Raw genomic sequence first — 19,807 nt, forward strand, 5'->3', positions numbered from 1 at the left:
ATGGTCCAAATGATTGTAAATAGTATCTCTAGAGATTTTCCTAAAGGTCAAGGGTAAGTGCCTCTTGCATATCCAAGCAGATGGAGCAGTGGAGGGTGCAGTATGTTTCAAGGAGGTTTTTGTGGATTAGCAGAAATATATTTCAAACACAATAATCAGCCCCTCTACCTCACCCACCCTCACACGTACAGTAATCAGCTCATCACCCCTACAAACACAATTCAGGGTTGTCTAACTCAGGGTAAGGAGGCTGTACAACATGCAAAACACAGGAACAAAAACACAGCGAAGTTTGAAGCCACCACACATCTTGCTGGCTGAATTGCATGGCTTCCCAGTTTTTTCTGCACTCAGTCAATCTGCCTGTGCCGAGATGGGCAGCACTGCTGCCTCACAGCACCAGGGACCTGGGTTCAATTCCAGCCTTGGATGACTATCTGTGTGGAGTTTACATATTCTCCTCATGCATACATGGGTTTCCTCCAGGTGCTCTAGTTTCCTTCTACAGTCCAAAGATATGTACGTTGGGTGGACTGGTCATGCTAAATTACCCCTTAGAGTCCAAAGATGTATAGGTTAAGTCGATTAGTCATGGTAAATGTGGGGTTACTGGGATAGGATAGGGTGGAGGGGAGGGCCTGCGTAGGATGCTCTTTCAGATAGTTAGTGCAGACTCGATGGGCCGAATGATCTCTTTCTGCACAGTAGGGATTCTATGGTTCTACCTATCCAGGGCCTGCTCAGCACTCACTAATAAATGTGTTTCCTAATGTTAAAGAGTGCAGTACTTTGGAAACATGGAAAATACAGTATTTGGATAAATAAAAAAACTTTTATTACTACTTTATAATATTTTATGTTATAGCTGAGGTACATATTTATATCCTGTTTACATACTTGTTGCTAGGGACTATAACATTATTTCAAAATGCAGAAATGCCTGGTCTTAAGCATTCCAACTAGATAGGTTACAGTGCAAGAGCTTTTTCTAGGTTACTGGAGTGTCAGACACCTACAAAATTAACAAATCTGAGTGCAACTTGAGTTAAAGAATTACTATGGAGAAGTAAAATGAATTTTAAAACATGATGCAAAAAACATTTTTTGAAAGAGATCAAAGATGTTACGTTATGTACTTGTGTATTAGAGAGCCCACAGCGAACTTACTTTCTGGCCACTGTAGTAACTCGGATGCGTCTCTGACCACTGGAGTGTTGATATTGGGTAACAAACTGAATAGCACCACGTCCACCCTGAGGAATTGGTGCATTATGCTGCAAAATAATATAAACAGAACAGAAAGTTTATCAAAGAGTACTTTTAAATAATGCATTTAAATGTTTCAGAATTGATACAAAACTCAATTATTTTGCTGGGCTTATTTAGCAAAACAATGCATGCAATCAATGGAGCCATTACATAACAAACTACATTTGAATGCTGAATAATATGCTTCTATTCTTAATTCATCACTTTTTAAGCATGAAACCACTAGCATTCCGACATGCACCACGACTAAATCCAATTTTTAAAAAACTGTAAACCGAGGCTCAAGGAAAACTGGACTAGTTTCAGTATCAGTGACTTTATTCCTTTGTGTCCCAAAATCTCCATTCTATCTCCAACAGTCTTTTGGCATTCACTGCCTACACTGGTGCTATTGACAAACAGTGAACTGGGTGGGGCATTGAGACTGGATTGCTTCGTGGAGCTGGGCCAAGTGGCCTCCTTCTGTGCCATAAATGACTGACACCTGTGTATGTGACACACATTGTTATTTATCATATATTCTTGATTCATCTTTTTGCTTAGCGTGCTAACCTGTTTTATCCTTTCTCAGTGATAGATTCAGGAGAGGCACGAATATAAAAAGGCTGAAGGTTGTTAAATTTCCTTTTCGCCAAAAGCGACGCAAAGGGAATTGTAAAGTTCTGGGCAGCAAAGTAATGACTCAGCTAGATTGGGACTGGAGTGGACAATTAAAAAGATCAGCAACTAGAAGCTTCAGTCACCCTTGCAGACAGAATGGAGCTGTTCCACAAAGTGGTCACCTGATCTGAGCAGTAAATATAGAGAGCAATCAGTCCTCAGCAAAGGGTACTGCTTCATTTCTGTACACCCCCACCTCAATTACCTCAACACAAAACTGAAGTCTTCTTCCAAAATCTTTCCACCCATCTTTCTGGCCAGAAGTCTTCCCCTTGCACAGCAGACACTTGGATTCCCTTTCCACCTGGTCTCCTCCCATTGACCTATTATCCCCTCTAAATCTTTCGATTGAAAACTGTCAGTGTGACTTTAGATGACTCAATTTCTCTGCTCCCCACACTCAGTCTAGCCTATCCTCTGCTGAACTTGCAGTTGGCATTGGTTTTCTGAATCAAAATTGTACAAATAGAAACATAGGAACTGTAGTGCATCATTTATCCCTCGAGTTATTTGTCATGCAATGATATCATGGCTGATCTACAGTCTAGTTTTGCCCCACATCCTTTAACACCTTTGGTTAACAAAAATATCAATCTCAGTTTTAAAATTAACAATTGATTTAACATCAATTTGCCATTTGTGGAAGAATTACAAATTCCACCACCCTTTCTTTTCTTAATTTAACTCCTGAAAGGCCAGGCTCTAATTTGTTTAGACTATATTCTCTAGTTCTAGACTTCCCAGAGGAAAAAGTTTCCGTCTAGCTACCCTTATCTATTCCCCGTAATATCCTAAGTATATTAGGAACAGATACAAGAGGCATTTTACTCATTTCTTTAACTTCACTTCTGTAATGAGAGAAGTTGTGTTCTTTTGTCAATTGCTTATCACATCAGACTTTTGCCCTGGATTTTCAGTCCTTTCAGTTTAGTAGTCGACTTTCATGAGAAAATTCAGTAAGGCCTGTAAATGGAAGGAATTTCCATCTTTTAGATGTTTGCATACAAGAAAGGAAGCACACAGAGACTCACCTGATTTACTACTTCAAAGTAGATCCCCAGTGTAGTGCAAGGATCCAAACTGCAAATTTTCCACTGGCATGTACCACCTATACCCAGCTCCTATAGTAACAAAAGACCGTGAAATTTATTCAGATACATGTCTGTTTGAATGGTTCAAACACTTGTCCAACTCAGTAAAATGAAACAGAAACAGAAAATGCTGGAAAAACCTCAGCAGATCTGACAGCATCAACGGAGAGAACACAGTTAACATTGAGTCTGGAAGATTCTGTCTCCATGGATGCTGTCAGACCTGCTGAGATTTTCCAGCATTTTCTGTTTCAGATTCCAGCATCCGTAATAATTTGATTTTATATCAGTAAAAAGAAATCCTGGGCAAACATCAAACCGGCTGCAAAAAACAGATTACTTCAAATAGTCTTCAAGTAATTAAGTACAGCAACATTAGAAAATTGAGAAAAAAAGTACTGAAATTGTTTATTATTTTAACCTGTGTTCACATTCCACATAGAAAATCTAAACATTGTTATTTTCCTTTTGGTACTTGGATTCATAGAAAGGTTGAAAAGTGTTTTCCAAATATAAAGCTTTATCACTGATTGCCATCATCTAATGTCCAAAGCTCTGGGTTTTTTAAAATCAGATACATTAAAAGTTTCAATGTTTATGCACTTTTTTTTCTACTCAATGATAAGCTGATCATTTGTAAACAAAATATTAACTCCATTTTAATTAATGATGCTAGATAGTTACATATTCCACGCATCTATACAGGATAAACTCAAACTTACATTTTCAGACACAGAAGGGCCTTTGGAATTCAGAGACACACAGGTCCCAATGATACCAGCAATCTTCAGTTCTCTAGTTGTCTAAAGGAAATAAATTATTTTAGAGTCAGTGTAGTGAATCTACATTCCTCTCTCACACAGATATGTTCCTGAAAGAATAAACATACATAAAAAGTAAAGATTTGGAATATAAGTAGTGTCATTATTCGCAAACATTATTAGGTCAGACAATTCTTTAATCGATTGACAGATAAAACTTCAAAAGTAGCTAGTTGTCACCCAAGCCAAATGTCTTTACAAGTCATTTCAGCTTGCCATCAGTTATTCATCATGCCATCATCACATAGAATGACCTTGTATTTTGAATTGGCACTATATTTTTACTTTACTTTTGGATGGAACACTACCAATAAAAAGAATCCTCAATAAATCCACATTCATCTGTGGACTTGCTGATTCAAATCAGCAAAAGCTAAATTGCCCGATTACCATACCATGAAAATATCTTCAGCAGCAAAACAAAATAAGACACCTGACACAGAATCACAAACTTTAAAACTCATATGACAGAAAAGCATTCTTCCTTCCAGTAGAAACGCACTACAATTCTGAAGAGCCTTTATAATGTATTTTTTCTTCCAGATTCTTCTATTGTCTGCTGTCCCATAGATGATGCTCTCTACTGTTTCCAAAGTGGTGCAAACCATCGATCATCTCAGCCAATTATTAAGTGTAAACAAACTAGGTTTCATGGATGCAAATCAAGCTTAGCCTTGGCATCAGATGTCTGGATAGATTCTTGTAGACATCAGGAGGAAAATTCAGCCAGAGAAAATAAGATCACTCTCTTACTACTATTCTGCTGGTGTACAGCTTTTGAATTAAATCATGGATATTTTGCATTGAATAAAAAGCATCAATCTCATTAACAAGATCACAAACCATAAGATTAAAGTTGTAATTATTGATAATTGCACTCTGAACAGGGATAAGATTACAATCTTATGATCGCTCCTGGCATACTGCATTTCACAGACACAGGAACAGGCCCTTCAGCCCTCCAAGCCTGCACCGACCATGCTGCCCGACTTAACTAAAACCCCTATCCTTCCGGGGACCATATCCCTCTATTCCCATCCTATTCATTAAAATTTTAAGTTTTGAATTTTTTCTATTAAAAAACATGATTTGACCACATTTATATGTAGGTATATTTTAATTACTCTCATCTGTAGAATAAAGCTATTTTATAACACAATTGACACCATTAACCAAAATAAAATTTTGCAACAGTGACACATAACCAGAATTACAGTGAAGGCTGGCAAGGTACAGGGTTTATTACAGATAACCACAGTCAGCATAAAAATATAACCAAGTTTAACAAGGTACATTCAACACCAGATGTGGCACAATAGTGATGCACGTTGCTAGTTGTTGCCTTCTTGCCATCAACAGAGTCAGTTTCACAGTAATAGAGCCAGAACATGATCACACTATGATAATGCAGTTGTTTTATTTTCACTAAGATGGGTGAGCTGTACCTCCATTAGTGGGGGTGGGGCGCAATAGAAGTGGCAGAACATGAAAGCAATTGAGAAAGAAAGAAAAACGAAGCAAGTATTTCACATGCCAGATAGTGAAATCAGAACCTTAATAACAACCTTAGCAAGTTTAGACATTATATTCAAATTAAAAATATTTGCTTACCTTGATCTCTAAAGAGGCACCAAATGCCATTCTGAAATCCCCCTGCAGGTTTTTACTGAAAACCCTTTGGAATGTTTGCTTGAAGAGAGAAGTGTTGAAGGAGTCCCCCATCACAATGTAACCTCTAGATTAATAAAGGCGGACACAGATTCTAAGGTTATTTAATGACACACGACATATTTACCAGTACAATGCTTAAAACATTCAGACAAGAAGCACGTCTGTTAGTCCCTTTACAAGGTTGACTGTCAGCCGCAGGTGGAAGACAGCATTCAAATCTGCCTATGAAAGCATCTTAACCTGGCATCCCATTATGTTGAGCCAGGAAGTGAAATATTTGCTGTGGAATTGCCAACCTCTGACCTATTCTTATAGCCACGGTATTTATATGGCTGGGCCAGTTAAATGTTTGGTCAATGGTATCCCCCCCTAGGATGTTGTTCATGGAAGGTTATGCATTTTTAATTATACAAATGCCTTTCAACAGAGACTTGGGCAAACATTTTGCAGCCAGGTGAGGTATGCCTGGAGAGTGTTGGATGGGAAAGCCCTGGAAAATGACAGCAGACTGGCATCCTGACAGTGAAACCAACAAACTGGGAAGCTGAAAACTTCAGTCATGGCCAATGGGAGACTGCTGTTCAAAGCACTCCATCTCCAGAGTGCAATCACTGATTAAAAGCAAATTTCAACTTCTTGGAGACATCACCAGTCTAGCACCACACTCACCTTCAGCTGCATTTCCTTGCTGTCAACCTTCACCAACTTATATAGTTCTATTTTTTATCTCTGCTGAGGGTCAGAAGCCGAGATCACACCATCGCCACCTGGTCCAAAAGCAGGAGTGACACCAAACCAGCATCAGCCACCTCTATGCAGCCACATGCCCCTGCTTGGGGCAGAGGGGATAGAAACTGAGATCCAGCTAGAAGGAGGTGAAACTCCCACCACAGGGCCTACATGTAGAATCAGAGCTCCCTCGGCTTGTCTAAGCATTCGTGGGTCGCTGTTGAATCTACAGCCTCCTGAACCAAGACCTTCCTTTCTGTGGAGTAGGTATTCATCACACATTATAAGTGGCTGTAAAGGTGCACGTTATTGAAGAACCACCATCGCCACCCACACTCCAACCCCTCCCCATATTTCCATGGAATATATTTTCATTGCATCATCTTGCCCACCGTGCCCATCCCAATCGGTCAGGAAGTCTGGAGGAAGATTATTAATGTTGTAGTTCTGGGAAAGAGTCTTGGCAGAGGCTGGCTGTTAGAAAGTAGAGTTCCGAAGCTCAAAATGGTCACACAATTCCAGCAGGGTCTAATGGACAATGTTCTGCCCTTGAACTGCAGGCTAACCAAAGCATTTTGAGACCAAATTTCCAAATGAGCCAAAGTGGAAACTCTATCCCAGGGTGTTTTACTCAGCTAGTAATTATCATATTATTCCATCCTGCTACAGATTGCCAATTTGTATGCTTAATGGGACCAACTATGTATATTTTTTCGGTGCAATATCCATCACCATGATGAGAAAATAATTTTAAACAACTTCAGGGGCTCAGAATCTAAAATGTAAAGAGATTAAAATGGGTAAAATTGTTTGCACTTCATTCCATCATTTTCTAAATGTTCTTGTCAAGCAAGTGCCTGAATTTTCGGATGAAGACTCACTGAATTTTGCTTCATCAGGAACCCGATTGGTTTCTCTTAACAGGGAAAAAGATACACATCTCACTCAGTTCGGGGAGTTAGAAAAAAAAGCAACTGATTTACAAGTTATACAACCGTTGCTGTATTAAACATGTTGCACTGCAGCATTTAAGAGAAGATATCCTTCTCTTAGTTAGGCCTTATAGTATTTGATTTATTTGGTAATCACTTGCCCAGTCAGGTTGCAGCAACACTTCAATTCTAATAGACCAGTCTGATCCAAGGCGCAAGCATAGATGTCAATGCAATGTCCATTTACTGCTGCACGATTCGCCAGAGCCTCATAGTGCTAAAGGAAAAAAAAAGTTTGAAAATTACAAAAAATGTATCTGAAATGGAACAAAGCCACCAACAAAGTCATCACTGGAGTAGTTAAGTTTGAGATAAAAAAGTGATGCACAAGGGTTTAGATGGAGAGGTTTTGGAAGTGAAAGCAAGTGATCTTCCAAAGAAAGAACAAATTAAAGAAAGAAGAGGAGAGCATTTATGTAACTCTCAACGCACCTCAAGGTATGAGAAAGTGATTGTTTTTAAAAGGTGCAGTCACTGTTATGCAGGCAAGTGTTGCAGCTAATTTGCGTATCGCTAGTCCCAAAAAAAGCAAATGAATGAACGAATGATCAAATAATCTAAGAAAAAATATTTGGCCAGGATTTCAGAGCTTCTCGCTGTTCAAACTGTACCATGAGATCTTGTGTGTCCATTTCTGAGCTGCCAGGCATGGTCTAAGCCAGCACGGTGACTCACAGCACCAGGGCCCAGGTTCAATTCCAGCCTTGGGTCACTGTCTGTGTGGAGTTTGCATGTTCTCCCCGTATCTGCATGGATTTCCTCCCATATTCCAAACATGTGCAGGTTAGGTTAACTGACCATGCTAAATTGGCCCATAGTGTCAGGGGGATTAGCAAGGTAAATGTGTGGGGTTACAGGGATAGGGCCTGGATGGGATTGTTGTTGCTGAAGGCTCGATAAGCCAAACTGCCTCCTTTTGCACTGTAGGGATTCTATGATTCTTGGTTTAATGGCTGCCCATCAGTCAATGTTACAATTACTCAACACGTGCTGAGATGTCAGTTCAGATTATATGGTCAAACATTGGAATTTGATATGAGAATGCTGAATAACCTACTCCTGCTCCTTGCAAGATCATCATCACCCACAATCTATGATTTTTTGTAGTTTAACAGAAAAAAATAAAAATATTTATAATTCAGAATGACTAGATTGTCACTCAGAATAAAAGACACTTGGCAAATTTGAATGGATTATCTACTCCTCATAGTCTCATATCTTACATATCACAAACTATTCATATAATTAAATTATATTCTGCCCAATGATAGATTACTAAAATAAAGAAGAACCAGTGGACTCACCTTGGTTGCTTTCTTCAGGAATCTTGCATTGTCCTTTTCTATATCATGCCAGGAACGAATGGGCACTTTAAGTTCATCGCCCACCACCATACCAGGCCCCTGGGTAGGTGGTCCTCCAGTGAATAACATTATTCTAGCTCCAGTGTTGGGAAAGCTACCCTGAAGGAAGGCATTCGAGTATTAATAATCCATTTAATCCAACAAGAGATTGAGATGAAGCAATAAATAATCTGAACTAAAGCCAGTACATCTTCAACAGCACCACTTAAATTCATATGACAATTTGGAGCAATAGAACTGCATTAGCAATAAGTGTAGTAAACAAAAAGATTTCTTGTACATAAATGATTTCAATATTTTCTGCTCCCCCATTCCCAAATTTTCATTACTGAAAAACATCAGCTATAATTATGGTTTGTATCTTCTACCCTCTAATAGCTCCACTGGATGCCCCATAGATTAGCACTTATCCGGCATTGAACACTGCTGACTGGCACACCCCTTTATTCCTAATCTAGGTGTTGAATGACAAGATCTCCATTGGCTGATAGAGAAGGAAAAGCACAGTAAGAAGTCTCACAACACCAGATTTCATTGGACTTTTTACTGTGTTTACCCCAGTCCAACGCCGGTATCTCCACATCAGAGAAGGAAAATCCAGGGTGGCAAAGATTTAGGAACAAGTTGCCATTTTTCCCCTCTATCATAGAATAAAATGGGTGGAAAATAGAGAACAATGCATTGGTAAAAATGCTATATTAGATACAAATGCTTTCTTTTCCGATTGCTGCCTGCTCTCAAGGATGCAGGTGGGGAAGGTAGTCAAGAAGGCATATGGCATGCTTGCCTTCATTGGCCGGGGCATTGAGTTTAAAAATTGGCAAGTCATGTTGCAGCTTTATAGAACCTTAGTTAGGTAGCACTTGGAATATAGTGTTCAACTCTGGTCGCCACACTACCAGAAGGATGTGGAGGCTTTGGAGAGGGTACAGAAAAGATTTACCAGAATGTTGCCTGGTATGGAGGGCATTAGCTCTGAGGAGAGGTTGCAGAAACTTTGTTTGTTCTCACTGAACGACGGAGGTTGAGGGGCGACTTGATAGAAGTCTACAAGATTATGAGGGGCATGGACAGAGTGGATAGTCAGAAGCTTTTTCCCAGGGTGGAAGAGTCAATTACTGGGGACCACAGGTTTAAGGTGTGAGGGAAAAAGGTTTGAAGGAGATGTCCAAGGCAAGTTTTTTTTTTACGCAGAGGGTGGTGGGTGCCTGGAACATGCTGCCGGGGAAGGTAATGGAAGCAGATACGATAGTGACTTTTAAGGGGCGTCTTGACAAATACATGAATAGGAAGGGAATAGAGGTATATGGACCCCAGAATGGCAACGTGTTTTAGTTCAATCGGGCAGCATGGTCAGCGCAGGTTTGGAAGGCCCAAGGGCCTGTCCCTGTTATGTAATTTTCTTTGCTTTCGACATGTGAACCAGAGACATGACCTGCTTCCAAACATTTCTCAATCTGATACCATCAATAATCACTAGTTGCTGAATGAGGGCAGCACAGAAGTGTGCGCTCAGTTTTCCCTTCATGCGGAAGAGGATCTAGAGAAATTATCTGACAGTCCCATGTGACATCCACCCCTCCTGAGCAGTAACTTTTACAGTTTCACTGGCTTTACATAATACAAATATACCTTATTTAGATACCAACAGAAAGCACTGGCCGAAGGAAATTAATTCACAAAGTCTCAGGAAAGGACTAAATGTCAAGCAATAACCCACTGTTCAGTTTGTTTTGAAAGTTTAACATCCTAAAAATAATCACATAAGCCTGCAGCTCATTACCTCCAACAAGCCAACAGCTATGGACAGGGCCACACCACTGGATCGCAAAGGTCTTTTTCCCTGTGATACAGGCCATGGGTCCCTCTGAAGTTCCCCAAGCAAGTCTGTCAAATTCATATCAATCTTCTGAACAGGCTGCAAAAACCTTAAATAAAAGCAGCATATCATCTGTGTCAACTGGAGCATTCTTAGATAAGAACAGGTTAACAAACAAAACAAGGCAACTAGCTATTCCATTTTGTAAAGTGTGTCAGGAATTGACAGCTAAAGGATTCAACTAGGATATGTTTTTATCTTAAATCTTACATCCAAAGTAAACTGAATTTAGAATTAAAGCCCAAGGACTTGATTTCTTAGTCTTTTTAGTATTATGGATCGACTCAAGACGACAGTTTGTGATAATCAAAAAGCTTACTTCCAAAAATGAATCAACTGTCACTGAAAATAAGGAAGGGATCAGATGAAACACAGTAATATGCTATGGTAGACTAATAAAAGACTCAAGCGGCAGAGACTGACTGTTACTACTGTGTTTTGGAATAAACATGTTGCACTTTCTGATAAAAGCTAGTCAGAGATAAAAGGAGAATATTTGAAAATTATGCTACTTTGTATGAATACTTGAGAAGAAGCTCTGAAAATTATGCATGAGCAGCACGGCGGCACAGTGGCTAGCACTGCAGCCTCACAGCACCAAGGACCCGGGTTCAATTCCAGCCTTGGGTCACTGTCTGCGTGGAGTTTGCACATTCTCAGTGTCTGCGTGGGTTTCTTCTGAATGCTCAGGTTTCCTCCCACAGTCCAAAGATGTGCAGGTTAGGCAGAATAGCTATGGTAAATGCACAGGGTTATAAGGATAAGGCGGGGACAGGAGCATTGCCTTGGGTGGGATGTTATTTCACAAAGTCAGTGCAGACTCAATGGGCCAAATTGCACTGTATTCTATTCTGTTACTGTGATGGTATTTTAAATGGGATGGGATGGGCAATCTCTTTGGAATCCCGGTTCCAAATGACCGATTGATAGAAGATTGCTCATAGAGGAACAAATGTGAAATAACAGATTAATTTGTGATCCTGCATTTAACATGTAACAGAAGCTTTATCATTGAAATTACTAATTTTGACAAATATCTAGCAAATGAGGGAAGTACATTGGGAAAAAGAAACCAAAATTCATCTAGAAATATATTTTCCATTAAATTCTAAAAACAATGCTAAGAGTTGCTTGAAATATGTCACAACTGGTTGCAGTCATTATACCTGCTGGATATGCCAGGTTGCTCCTGTGATTGAGGCGTCCTTCCTTGAACTGGTGCTGATGGCTTTGTGAGACCCAACATATCCTGATTGAAGTGGGGGAAAAAAACACCTATTTCAATACAAGAAATTAATCTTGCTATTCAGTAGTCTGGCAGCATGGAGATAGTGAAGATTCAACAACTCGCTCCAAAGCTCATGTATCATAACAAAGCATATGTTAGTAGTTTGAAGATTGTGAACACTGTATTAAGCAGTAACTTATTTCACATCAGTATGGACAATTTTATAAAAATCTGATTGATTAAAAGTAGTAATGTTTTTCAATCTTATATGAAAATAATTTCCAAATGAAAGCTGATCACAATTTCTGGACTCAAAATGTGAGGAAGCGGAATTAAAATAGTTAGAAAAAGCATTAACACAGTGCTGCAAATTGATTTACTGAATTATATGTAAACACATATTTTCACTTCGCTGAAATCAATAAACACTGTTTCGAGAAAAACACAAATAAAGCTAAAATTTGTTGCAATCTTAAAAACGGCATTGCCCCATCTCATATTGCGCAGTTAACATTTTAAAGTGCAAATACATACCATATCAAAATGTGTGTGTTTAGAAGAATTTATGGAAGCACAAGATAATAGGTACAGATTCTGCAAATGCTAGCTCTAGCCAAAGAAATGTGATCACTGAGTCTACGTAGCGTAATTACATTGACTACGCACTATGATAGGAAATAGAGGAGAATTACAAAAATTTAACTTGCAAATCAATTTGATTTTTGATTAGAAAGTTATGTATATAGGGAAAAAAATGCCCAAAAGCTGAGATCAAAAAGAAATCACTTGCTGATGAGATTTACTTCAAATAATATAAATGACATCTTTGAACTTTCGAACAACCACCCAAGCTCACCTGAATTTGTTTTGCTGTCAGGTCCTTTGTGCCTCTGAAGACGTAGCTTTTGGAAATCCCCTCGCAGTTCAGTTCATGGACCTGTACCATTCGACCAAACGTAATCAAACCAACTAGTGCATTGGATGGGAGCAGACTCAGGGACATCTGTAGGGATTCCTTGAGGGCCTGAAGATCATCTTCCTCCAGGCAAGTGTCCACCACATACAGGAAGATGAGGGGGGCAGGTGTACCACGCTGCTCAACACAATGAAATGATCGTTAGTGCAATTAATGCGCTTACATAAACATTAGCAGTTATCAATAAGACTCAAACCACTCAGTGAATTCAAGTCACACAAAACAAGTTCTCACTTAAGGTAATATAGAAAATGTTTTTGCAAGTGTAATACTAAAACATTGAGAAGATTAGCTCCTGATATTACCTGGACAACATATTCAATAGTTGAAAACTGCGGTAATAGTTCAGCTGGCTGATTTACTTCAGAAATACCCGAGTAAGATGGTGAAAACTGCAGAACAGATCATTTGTAAAATCAGGAACACAATAATTATGTTATTAGGCATACAGGAAACTCACACTTAACCCAATATATCTTACAGTTGTGGTAGCACACTTGCATAGAACATAGAACATAGAAAGCCACAGCACAAACAGGCCCTTCGGCCCACAAGTTGCGCCGATCACATCCCCACCTCTAGGCCTATCTATAGCCCTCAATCCCATTAAATCCCATGTACTCATCCAGAAGTCTCTTAAAAGACCCCAACGAGTTTGCCTCCACCACCACCGACGTCAGCCGATTCCACTCACCCACCACCCTCTGAGTGAAAAACTTACCCGACATCTCCTCTGTACCTACCCCCCAGCACCTTAAACCTGTGTCCTCTCGTAGCAACCATTTCAGCCCTTGGAAATAGCCTCTGAGAGTCTACCCTATCCAGACCTCTCAACATCTTGTAAACCTCTATCAGGTCACCTCTCATCCTTCGTCTCTCCAGGGAGAAGAGACCAAGCTCCCTCAACCTATCCTCATAAGGCATGCCCCCCAATCCAGGCAACATCCTTGTAAATCTCCTCTGCACCCTTTCAATGGCTTCAACATCTTTCCTGTAATGAGGTGACCAGAACTGCGCGCAGTACTCCAAGTGGGGTCTAACCAGGGTCCTATAAAGCTGCAGCATTATCTCCCGACTCCTAAACTCAATCCCTCGATTAATGAAGGCCAGTACGCCGTACGCCTTCTTGACCGCATCCTCCACCTGCGAGGCCGATTTAAGAGTCCTATGGACCCGGACCCCAAGGTCCTTCTGATCCTCTACACTGCTAAGAATGGTACCCTTCATATTATACTGCTGCTTCATCCCATTGGATCTGCCAAAATGGATCACCACACACTTATCCGGGTTGAAGTCCATCTGCCACTTCTCCGCCCAGTCTTGCATTCTATCTATGTCTCGCTGCAACTTCTGACATCCCTCCAAACTATCCACAACACCACCTACCTTGGTGTCGTCAGCAAACTTACCAACCCATCCCTCCACTTCCTCATCCAGGTCATTTATGAAAATGACAAACAGCAAGGGTCCCAGAACAGATCCCTGGGGCACTCCTTGCATGATCCTCAATAGTACAAAATTCTTCACCACACAATGTTAGGAAGGAAACCTACTATGGCATTGATGGGTATTTCCCACCAAAGGGGCATAGCAATAAAATTCCATCGCATTAAATTCCATTCCATTAAACTTTGGACTTCTTGGAGAAAAAAAAACAGATCCAAGTTGTGTTGATATTTCATATAACAAACATTATGCCTTTTGCAAATTCTAGTCTTAATGGCTGCTGACAGTGCTGACTATAGGACTTGCAACTTGTTACACATAATCTATAGAATCATCATAGAATCCCTACAGTGCAGGAGGAGGCTGTATGGCCCACCGAGTCTGCACTGACAACAATTTCACCCAGGCCCTATCCCCATAACCCCATGTATTTACCTACTAGTTGCCCCTGACATTAAGGGGCAATTTACCATGGCTAATCAACCTAAACCGCACATCTTTGGAGTGTGGGAGGAAACCCACGCAGACACAGGGAGTATGTGCAAACTCCACACGACAGTGACCCGAAACCGAATTGAACCCGGGTCCCTGGCGCTGTGAGGCAGCAGTGCTAACCATTGTACCATCATGTTGTTGAATAGCAGTTTCAATACAGAGCTGAACAAAATTGATTTGAACAGAAATAGTTCTTCAGCAATATTCAAAAAACATCCCACTCACTTGTTATATTTTTGAAACAATCCAATCACAAACTTCAGAAGATCAAAAGAACACAGTTTAATAATTAGAGTTTAGTCACTGCAATTCGCACACATTCAATACAAAATATATTGATTATTTTACTGGGAGCTGTTCCATTCAGACTCTGCTGGATACTAGATTTTCTATGGTCAGCTTCTTAAACATTGCTTCACCTCAGAGATCCTGTACAAAATGGATGAACCTCCTAGCCTTTAGAGCTAGGGGAGGGGGATTCACCCAAAAGTGCTGAATCGGCGAGAAAACTGGTCTAGATCACAACTGTTTTTTTCAGTACAACTTCAGACCCGAATCTCCCCACTCTGTGCAATGTACCCCACAGTGCTGCCCCTCCAGCACCCCCCCCCCCCCCCCCACCCCCCCCACGGCCCGATTGCGGCCCCCATGACAATCCCCGGAGCACCCTGATGTCCAGCACACCCCCCCCCCCCGCACTCAGCAGTGGCGATCCCCCCCTCCTCCCTCCCCCCCCCAGCAGTGCCGATCCACCCCCCCCCCCAACCCCGCTCTGATCACTGGTCTCCCTCCAGCCCAGACCGATCGCCATGCAGAGTGGCAACAGGACCCCCCACCCCCAGCGATCGCCCCTAGGCCCCACTCATGGCTCCACCCCCCCCTTGCCACTGCCCGGTGGGCAGTGCCAAGATGCCCCCGGGACATGGGCACTTTGCCCCTTGGACAGTGCTGGGGGCACAGGCTGGCACTGCCAGGATGTCCATGCTCAGGGGACACCACCTCCTCGTCACCCGACCCCCTGGGGGGCCCTGATTGCCTCCCACTTCACTCTGGCAGGCTCTCCCACTAGTTCCCCGAATGTAGGGAGCTACTCTAAACCCCGCCGGAATGAAGTACTCCTGGCGGGTGGGAGGTGCTATCGGGCCCGGCAAGTTCTGTGCCGGGCCCAATAATCACATGTAAAATAGATTTAAAATAGATTCAAATCCCTTACCTCTCTTCCCGCCGGTTTCCAGCACGGTCCCGACTGCGCTTGTTCTCCGGCTCTGGGAGACGCGCATGCGCTCCTGACGCATGCACGAATCCCGCGAAATGGCCGACATGCAATTCTCTGGACCAGACCTGCCAGAAAAGTTGCGGGTTGCAATGGGAGAATTGCCCCAAGATTTCTAAAGTATCAGTGCTCTTCCAGCTTCCACAGTGAAAGGACCTCTAACATTTTGTTTTTGTTGCATCTTTATTTAGAAACATTGTTTTGACTTTTACTTTAGTTCTTTTTCTGACTGCCTCCCCTGTTTATTACAAAGGTTCCAAAGGGTCAGATGAACATTCCTTTGGGAATCCTCTTGCCCTTGGGGACCTATAAGACATGGGGAAATACTCAAAACAAAATCTGTTAATACCTGAGGTAGGTTGCACAGACTTGCTAAGTTTCTGCTTTTTAACAGACCCACTGGATTTATTGGGTCTGTCAAAAAAGCATGTTGACATCAAGGATAAGCTCTCAATATACCACCAGCAGTCTTGAAATGTTAGAACTTGAAAGAGCACATGTATAGTGACAGATACTTGCACCCAACCTGCATGCCAATCAGGATATCAACTATACACATGTAAATAGGTTGACTTAATGTGATCTGAGGTGTTTTGTCCTTAGAAAATGTGAATTTGCCATTGCTACCATTACACCTTGAAGGTGTGCCCAGAGGTACATATATACATGAAATGCATTGAAAGAATTAGAAGTTTGTGTCAGAGCTTAACATAGATGAGGAATAAATGTGGACTAGATTAAAAGGCAATGTTTTGTGGCACATAACCTTGGCCATCTGTCCAGATTATATTATACTTCTTGGTTGTCTCAGCATGACAAGTCTTCTCCACGGACTGACATTTTGATGCGCTGGAGAGATTTGTGCGCTCAGATAATCCCTTGTGCAATGCAGTCGGAAACTCATTGTTCCTGATAGGGCCATCCGTGGTGGCAAGATGGCAGCCAACATGCGATCTAGAAAGTCCTTAAATGACAAAACAGATAAGGGAAGATTGTGCGTCTTACCAGTTGCAAAGGTGGATGGATGAAGGTTGTAGAAACAAGGTGGTCCTGGGCCATCATTGTTTGAAATGTCACCAAAATCTGAACACCAACCTGTAAAGTTTGGGCGGACAATGATGGTGTCCCAAGGTCCTCATCTTAAACTAAGCCACATGCAGGCTTATACTATCTGCCAAGTTCTGTAGCAGTGGAGAAATGGTGACGAGGACAGGGCTGTTGATTAGGAGCCCCTGGTCAAGATTTTGCATACGAATGACAGATGGCAGGCAGGTCACTGGACATTTGAGTTGGAACAGAGATGTCTTTGGCCAACAGCATCTGTGACTAAACAGTGTTCATCAGTAAACCCTCTACTAGCCTGAAACAGAGAGGGGGCTACTCCCCCTTTCCTGCAACACCACCACCTTATTGGTCAAATAAAGAAAACACTCATGAATAATCACAAGAGTCCTGTCTTGAAAGAAGATTTGCAATTATAACCTGAGCTATCAAGACTCCAAATGAACACTGCCAACCTCAGTGAGACACACCTTCTTGGGAGAGGCAGCTGAAGGAACAAACAGAGGGGGGGGAAACGGGGGTTGGGGGAGAAAGAGGCTGACACTACCCTCGTCTCCATGGAGTTGGTTTTGCCACCTGAGCTGGAAGTTTAGATGCACTCCGAATTCTCAAATTACATAAGCGGAAGACTCACGACATTTGAGCAACAACACAGGTGTAACCAATGTGCTTATGCCCTGATCCTTGACCCAATAAAGATTTTAGGGAAAAGTTCTATTTTGACCCACTCAAGTCATGATTGCCACCCCAAAAGGAAGAAAATATCATCCTTCCGGGGAACTTTAATGCAAGAATTTGCTGTGACTCATTGTCTGGAGTGAAACTACTGGGGAACAAAAGAGTGGGAAAAGCCATTCTCCTGCTGACAAAAAAGTGTGCTCAGCATTGCTTCATTCAAACAATCACCTTCTTCTAACAAAAGGGCAAATACAAAATCGTATGGAGGCATCCTAGATCAAAGCATTGGTACCTCCTGGATTAAAGCGATCACTTGATCCCTGCAGAGAACTGATGCTGCCTGGACAGATAATGGAACTGTTCAACCAGTGATGAACATGCACCTAGCAACAAGTCACTAAGGCCCAAACTTCCAACAGCCCTAAAGCAGCCTTACTGAAGAGAAGAATTCAATGTATAGTTTACTAGTCTGAAAATCTTCACACAATCAACTCAGTTCCAGAGCAACGGAATCAAATATCAGCCGGACTAGACTTCTGTTAGACTATTGAGTTTGATGAAAACAATGTTCTAATAAGTGACCCCACAGAACAAATATGAGCAGCCTTCTCTATCTGGTAGAGCAACTCAAGGTTGCAAGTCAAGAAGGCAACATTCGAACAGCTGAAGGCTGACACCCAAAGACAAATCCGGAAGATAAAGGGCATGTGGTGGGAAGAGAAAGCCAGAGAGAACAATATGCTGACCATCATGATGTGCAAGCTTTTTAAAAGCCACCAGTGCCATCTGTAGACCTAAAATCCCCATCGCTCACAGGATGGTGCTCATCTTCTTAGGGATGACAATGGCACCATCAACTCTGAAAAAGTCATTTTCAACAACTCTAACTGTGAATTCATAGTGGCAGCTAAAACTCTCCAGCTATCCCTTGTACTCTGTAGCAGAATTCATGGATGAACCACTATTGATATGAGAACTGCAACAAGCAACCAAATGGATTAAAAATAAGGAAGCTTGCAGCCCCCTTGGTATTCCAGCAAAGGTCTTCAAAGCTGGCCGTCATTTTGCTCACATTAAGATTCCATGCACTCATCCTACAGATTTGGAGCAAAAAAAACCCGTCAGCAATGTGACAATTTGTAACTATCCAAGAAGAGAGACATATAACTCTGTGGAGACATGGTGAGACTTTCGACCTTCCAGAGGATCCCCCAAAGTCTTTTATGTCAGAAAAATAACAAGAGCAACACCAGTGTAGTAACTTGGTTCCACCAGTTAAGAACCAAACTATAGATATTTATTAACGAACAACTATTTACAGGGTGTTGCAGATTCAATGCTTCCAGACATGACCCTAGGATCTAACTGCTGGGACAAGCCCATAAGACAAATATCAATATTTCATTTTTAATCAAGCCCAGACAAGTTGGAGTGGAGCCCCAACTCTATCCCAGATTGGAAAGCCCAGGCATGTGACTCTTTCAGAAGATCACCCCTTAAAGGGGCCAGACACCACAGCCAGGAACGCTGGATTGCATTTACTGACCTGACTGAAGCATTTGATTCTGTAAATCACAAAGCTCTGTGGATTGTGCTCCAAAGATCTGGATGACTAAGAAATTTCATAACAATCTTTCAGTTCCTTCATGATGATATGGTTGCAACTGTTTTGAGTGCAAAATCTGAAACAGACGCCTTCAAAATTTGGACTGGGGTCAAGCAAGACTGTGATAATCTCCATACCATTTACAATCTACCTGACAGTAGTTATTAATCTCACAAAATATCAACTGCTCATTGATATCAGTATTAAATATTATTTAGATGGAAAATTCTTTATCCTCAGTCACCTCCAATTCACCTAGCAGTGCCTTGACCAATCAGGGTAAAGCTGCCTGGTTTAAAATTCCAGCAATGCTTGGCAGTTATCTGTCAGTCACCATCAACTGTGTGTTCTCCATGGCAATGTCACTCCCAATAAACAGTCCACTTGCAAACCATTCAACATTCTCGCACAGTATAAATTGCTGTTTTTCCCTTATACTGGTATTGTTGAGAACTGTCATGATGTGTGCAAGACAAAAAGCTTTAACATGTCTCTTTTGAGAGCAAATTTATTTTGAAATCAATGGTTTATACCACAGTTAGCAAACAAGTGGGATACACTGTCATT

The 19,807-nt window shown here is 41.4% G+C and overlaps 1 protein-coding gene across 5 annotated transcripts in view; it reads right to left on the reverse strand.

The window, feature by feature from the left end:
* Nucleotides 1–19,807, reverse strand: part of LOC144504524 (protein transport protein Sec23A) — a 43,402-nt gene that overhangs the window by 16,736 nt on the left and 6,859 nt on the right. For all 5 annotated transcript variants that reach the window (XM_078229939.1, XM_078229941.1, XM_078229942.1 and 2 more), the window contains 10 exons: nt 12,986–13,072; nt 12,561–12,797; nt 11,643–11,725; nt 10,381–10,525; nt 8,538–8,696; nt 7,335–7,450; nt 5,453–5,576; nt 3,743–3,823; nt 2,961–3,050; nt 1,168–1,274 (listed from right to left, as the gene is read on the reverse strand). In XM_078229939.1, coding sequence (XP_078086065.1) covers nt 1,168–1,274; nt 2,961–3,050; nt 3,743–3,823; nt 5,453–5,576; nt 7,335–7,450; nt 8,538–8,696; nt 10,381–10,525; nt 11,643–11,725; nt 12,561–12,797; nt 12,986–13,072 — 1,229 coding nt within the window. The remainder of the gene's footprint in view (nt 1–1,167; nt 1,275–2,960; nt 3,051–3,742; nt 3,824–5,452; nt 5,577–7,334; nt 7,451–8,537; nt 8,697–10,380; nt 10,526–11,642; nt 11,726–12,560; nt 12,798–12,985; nt 13,073–19,807) is intronic.

This window comes from Mustelus asterias, chromosome 15 (genome assembly GCF_964213995.1).
Source record: "Mustelus asterias chromosome 15, sMusAst1.hap1.1, whole genome shotgun sequence".
Taxonomy (NCBI): domain Eukaryota; kingdom Metazoa; phylum Chordata; class Chondrichthyes; order Carcharhiniformes; family Triakidae; genus Mustelus; species Mustelus asterias.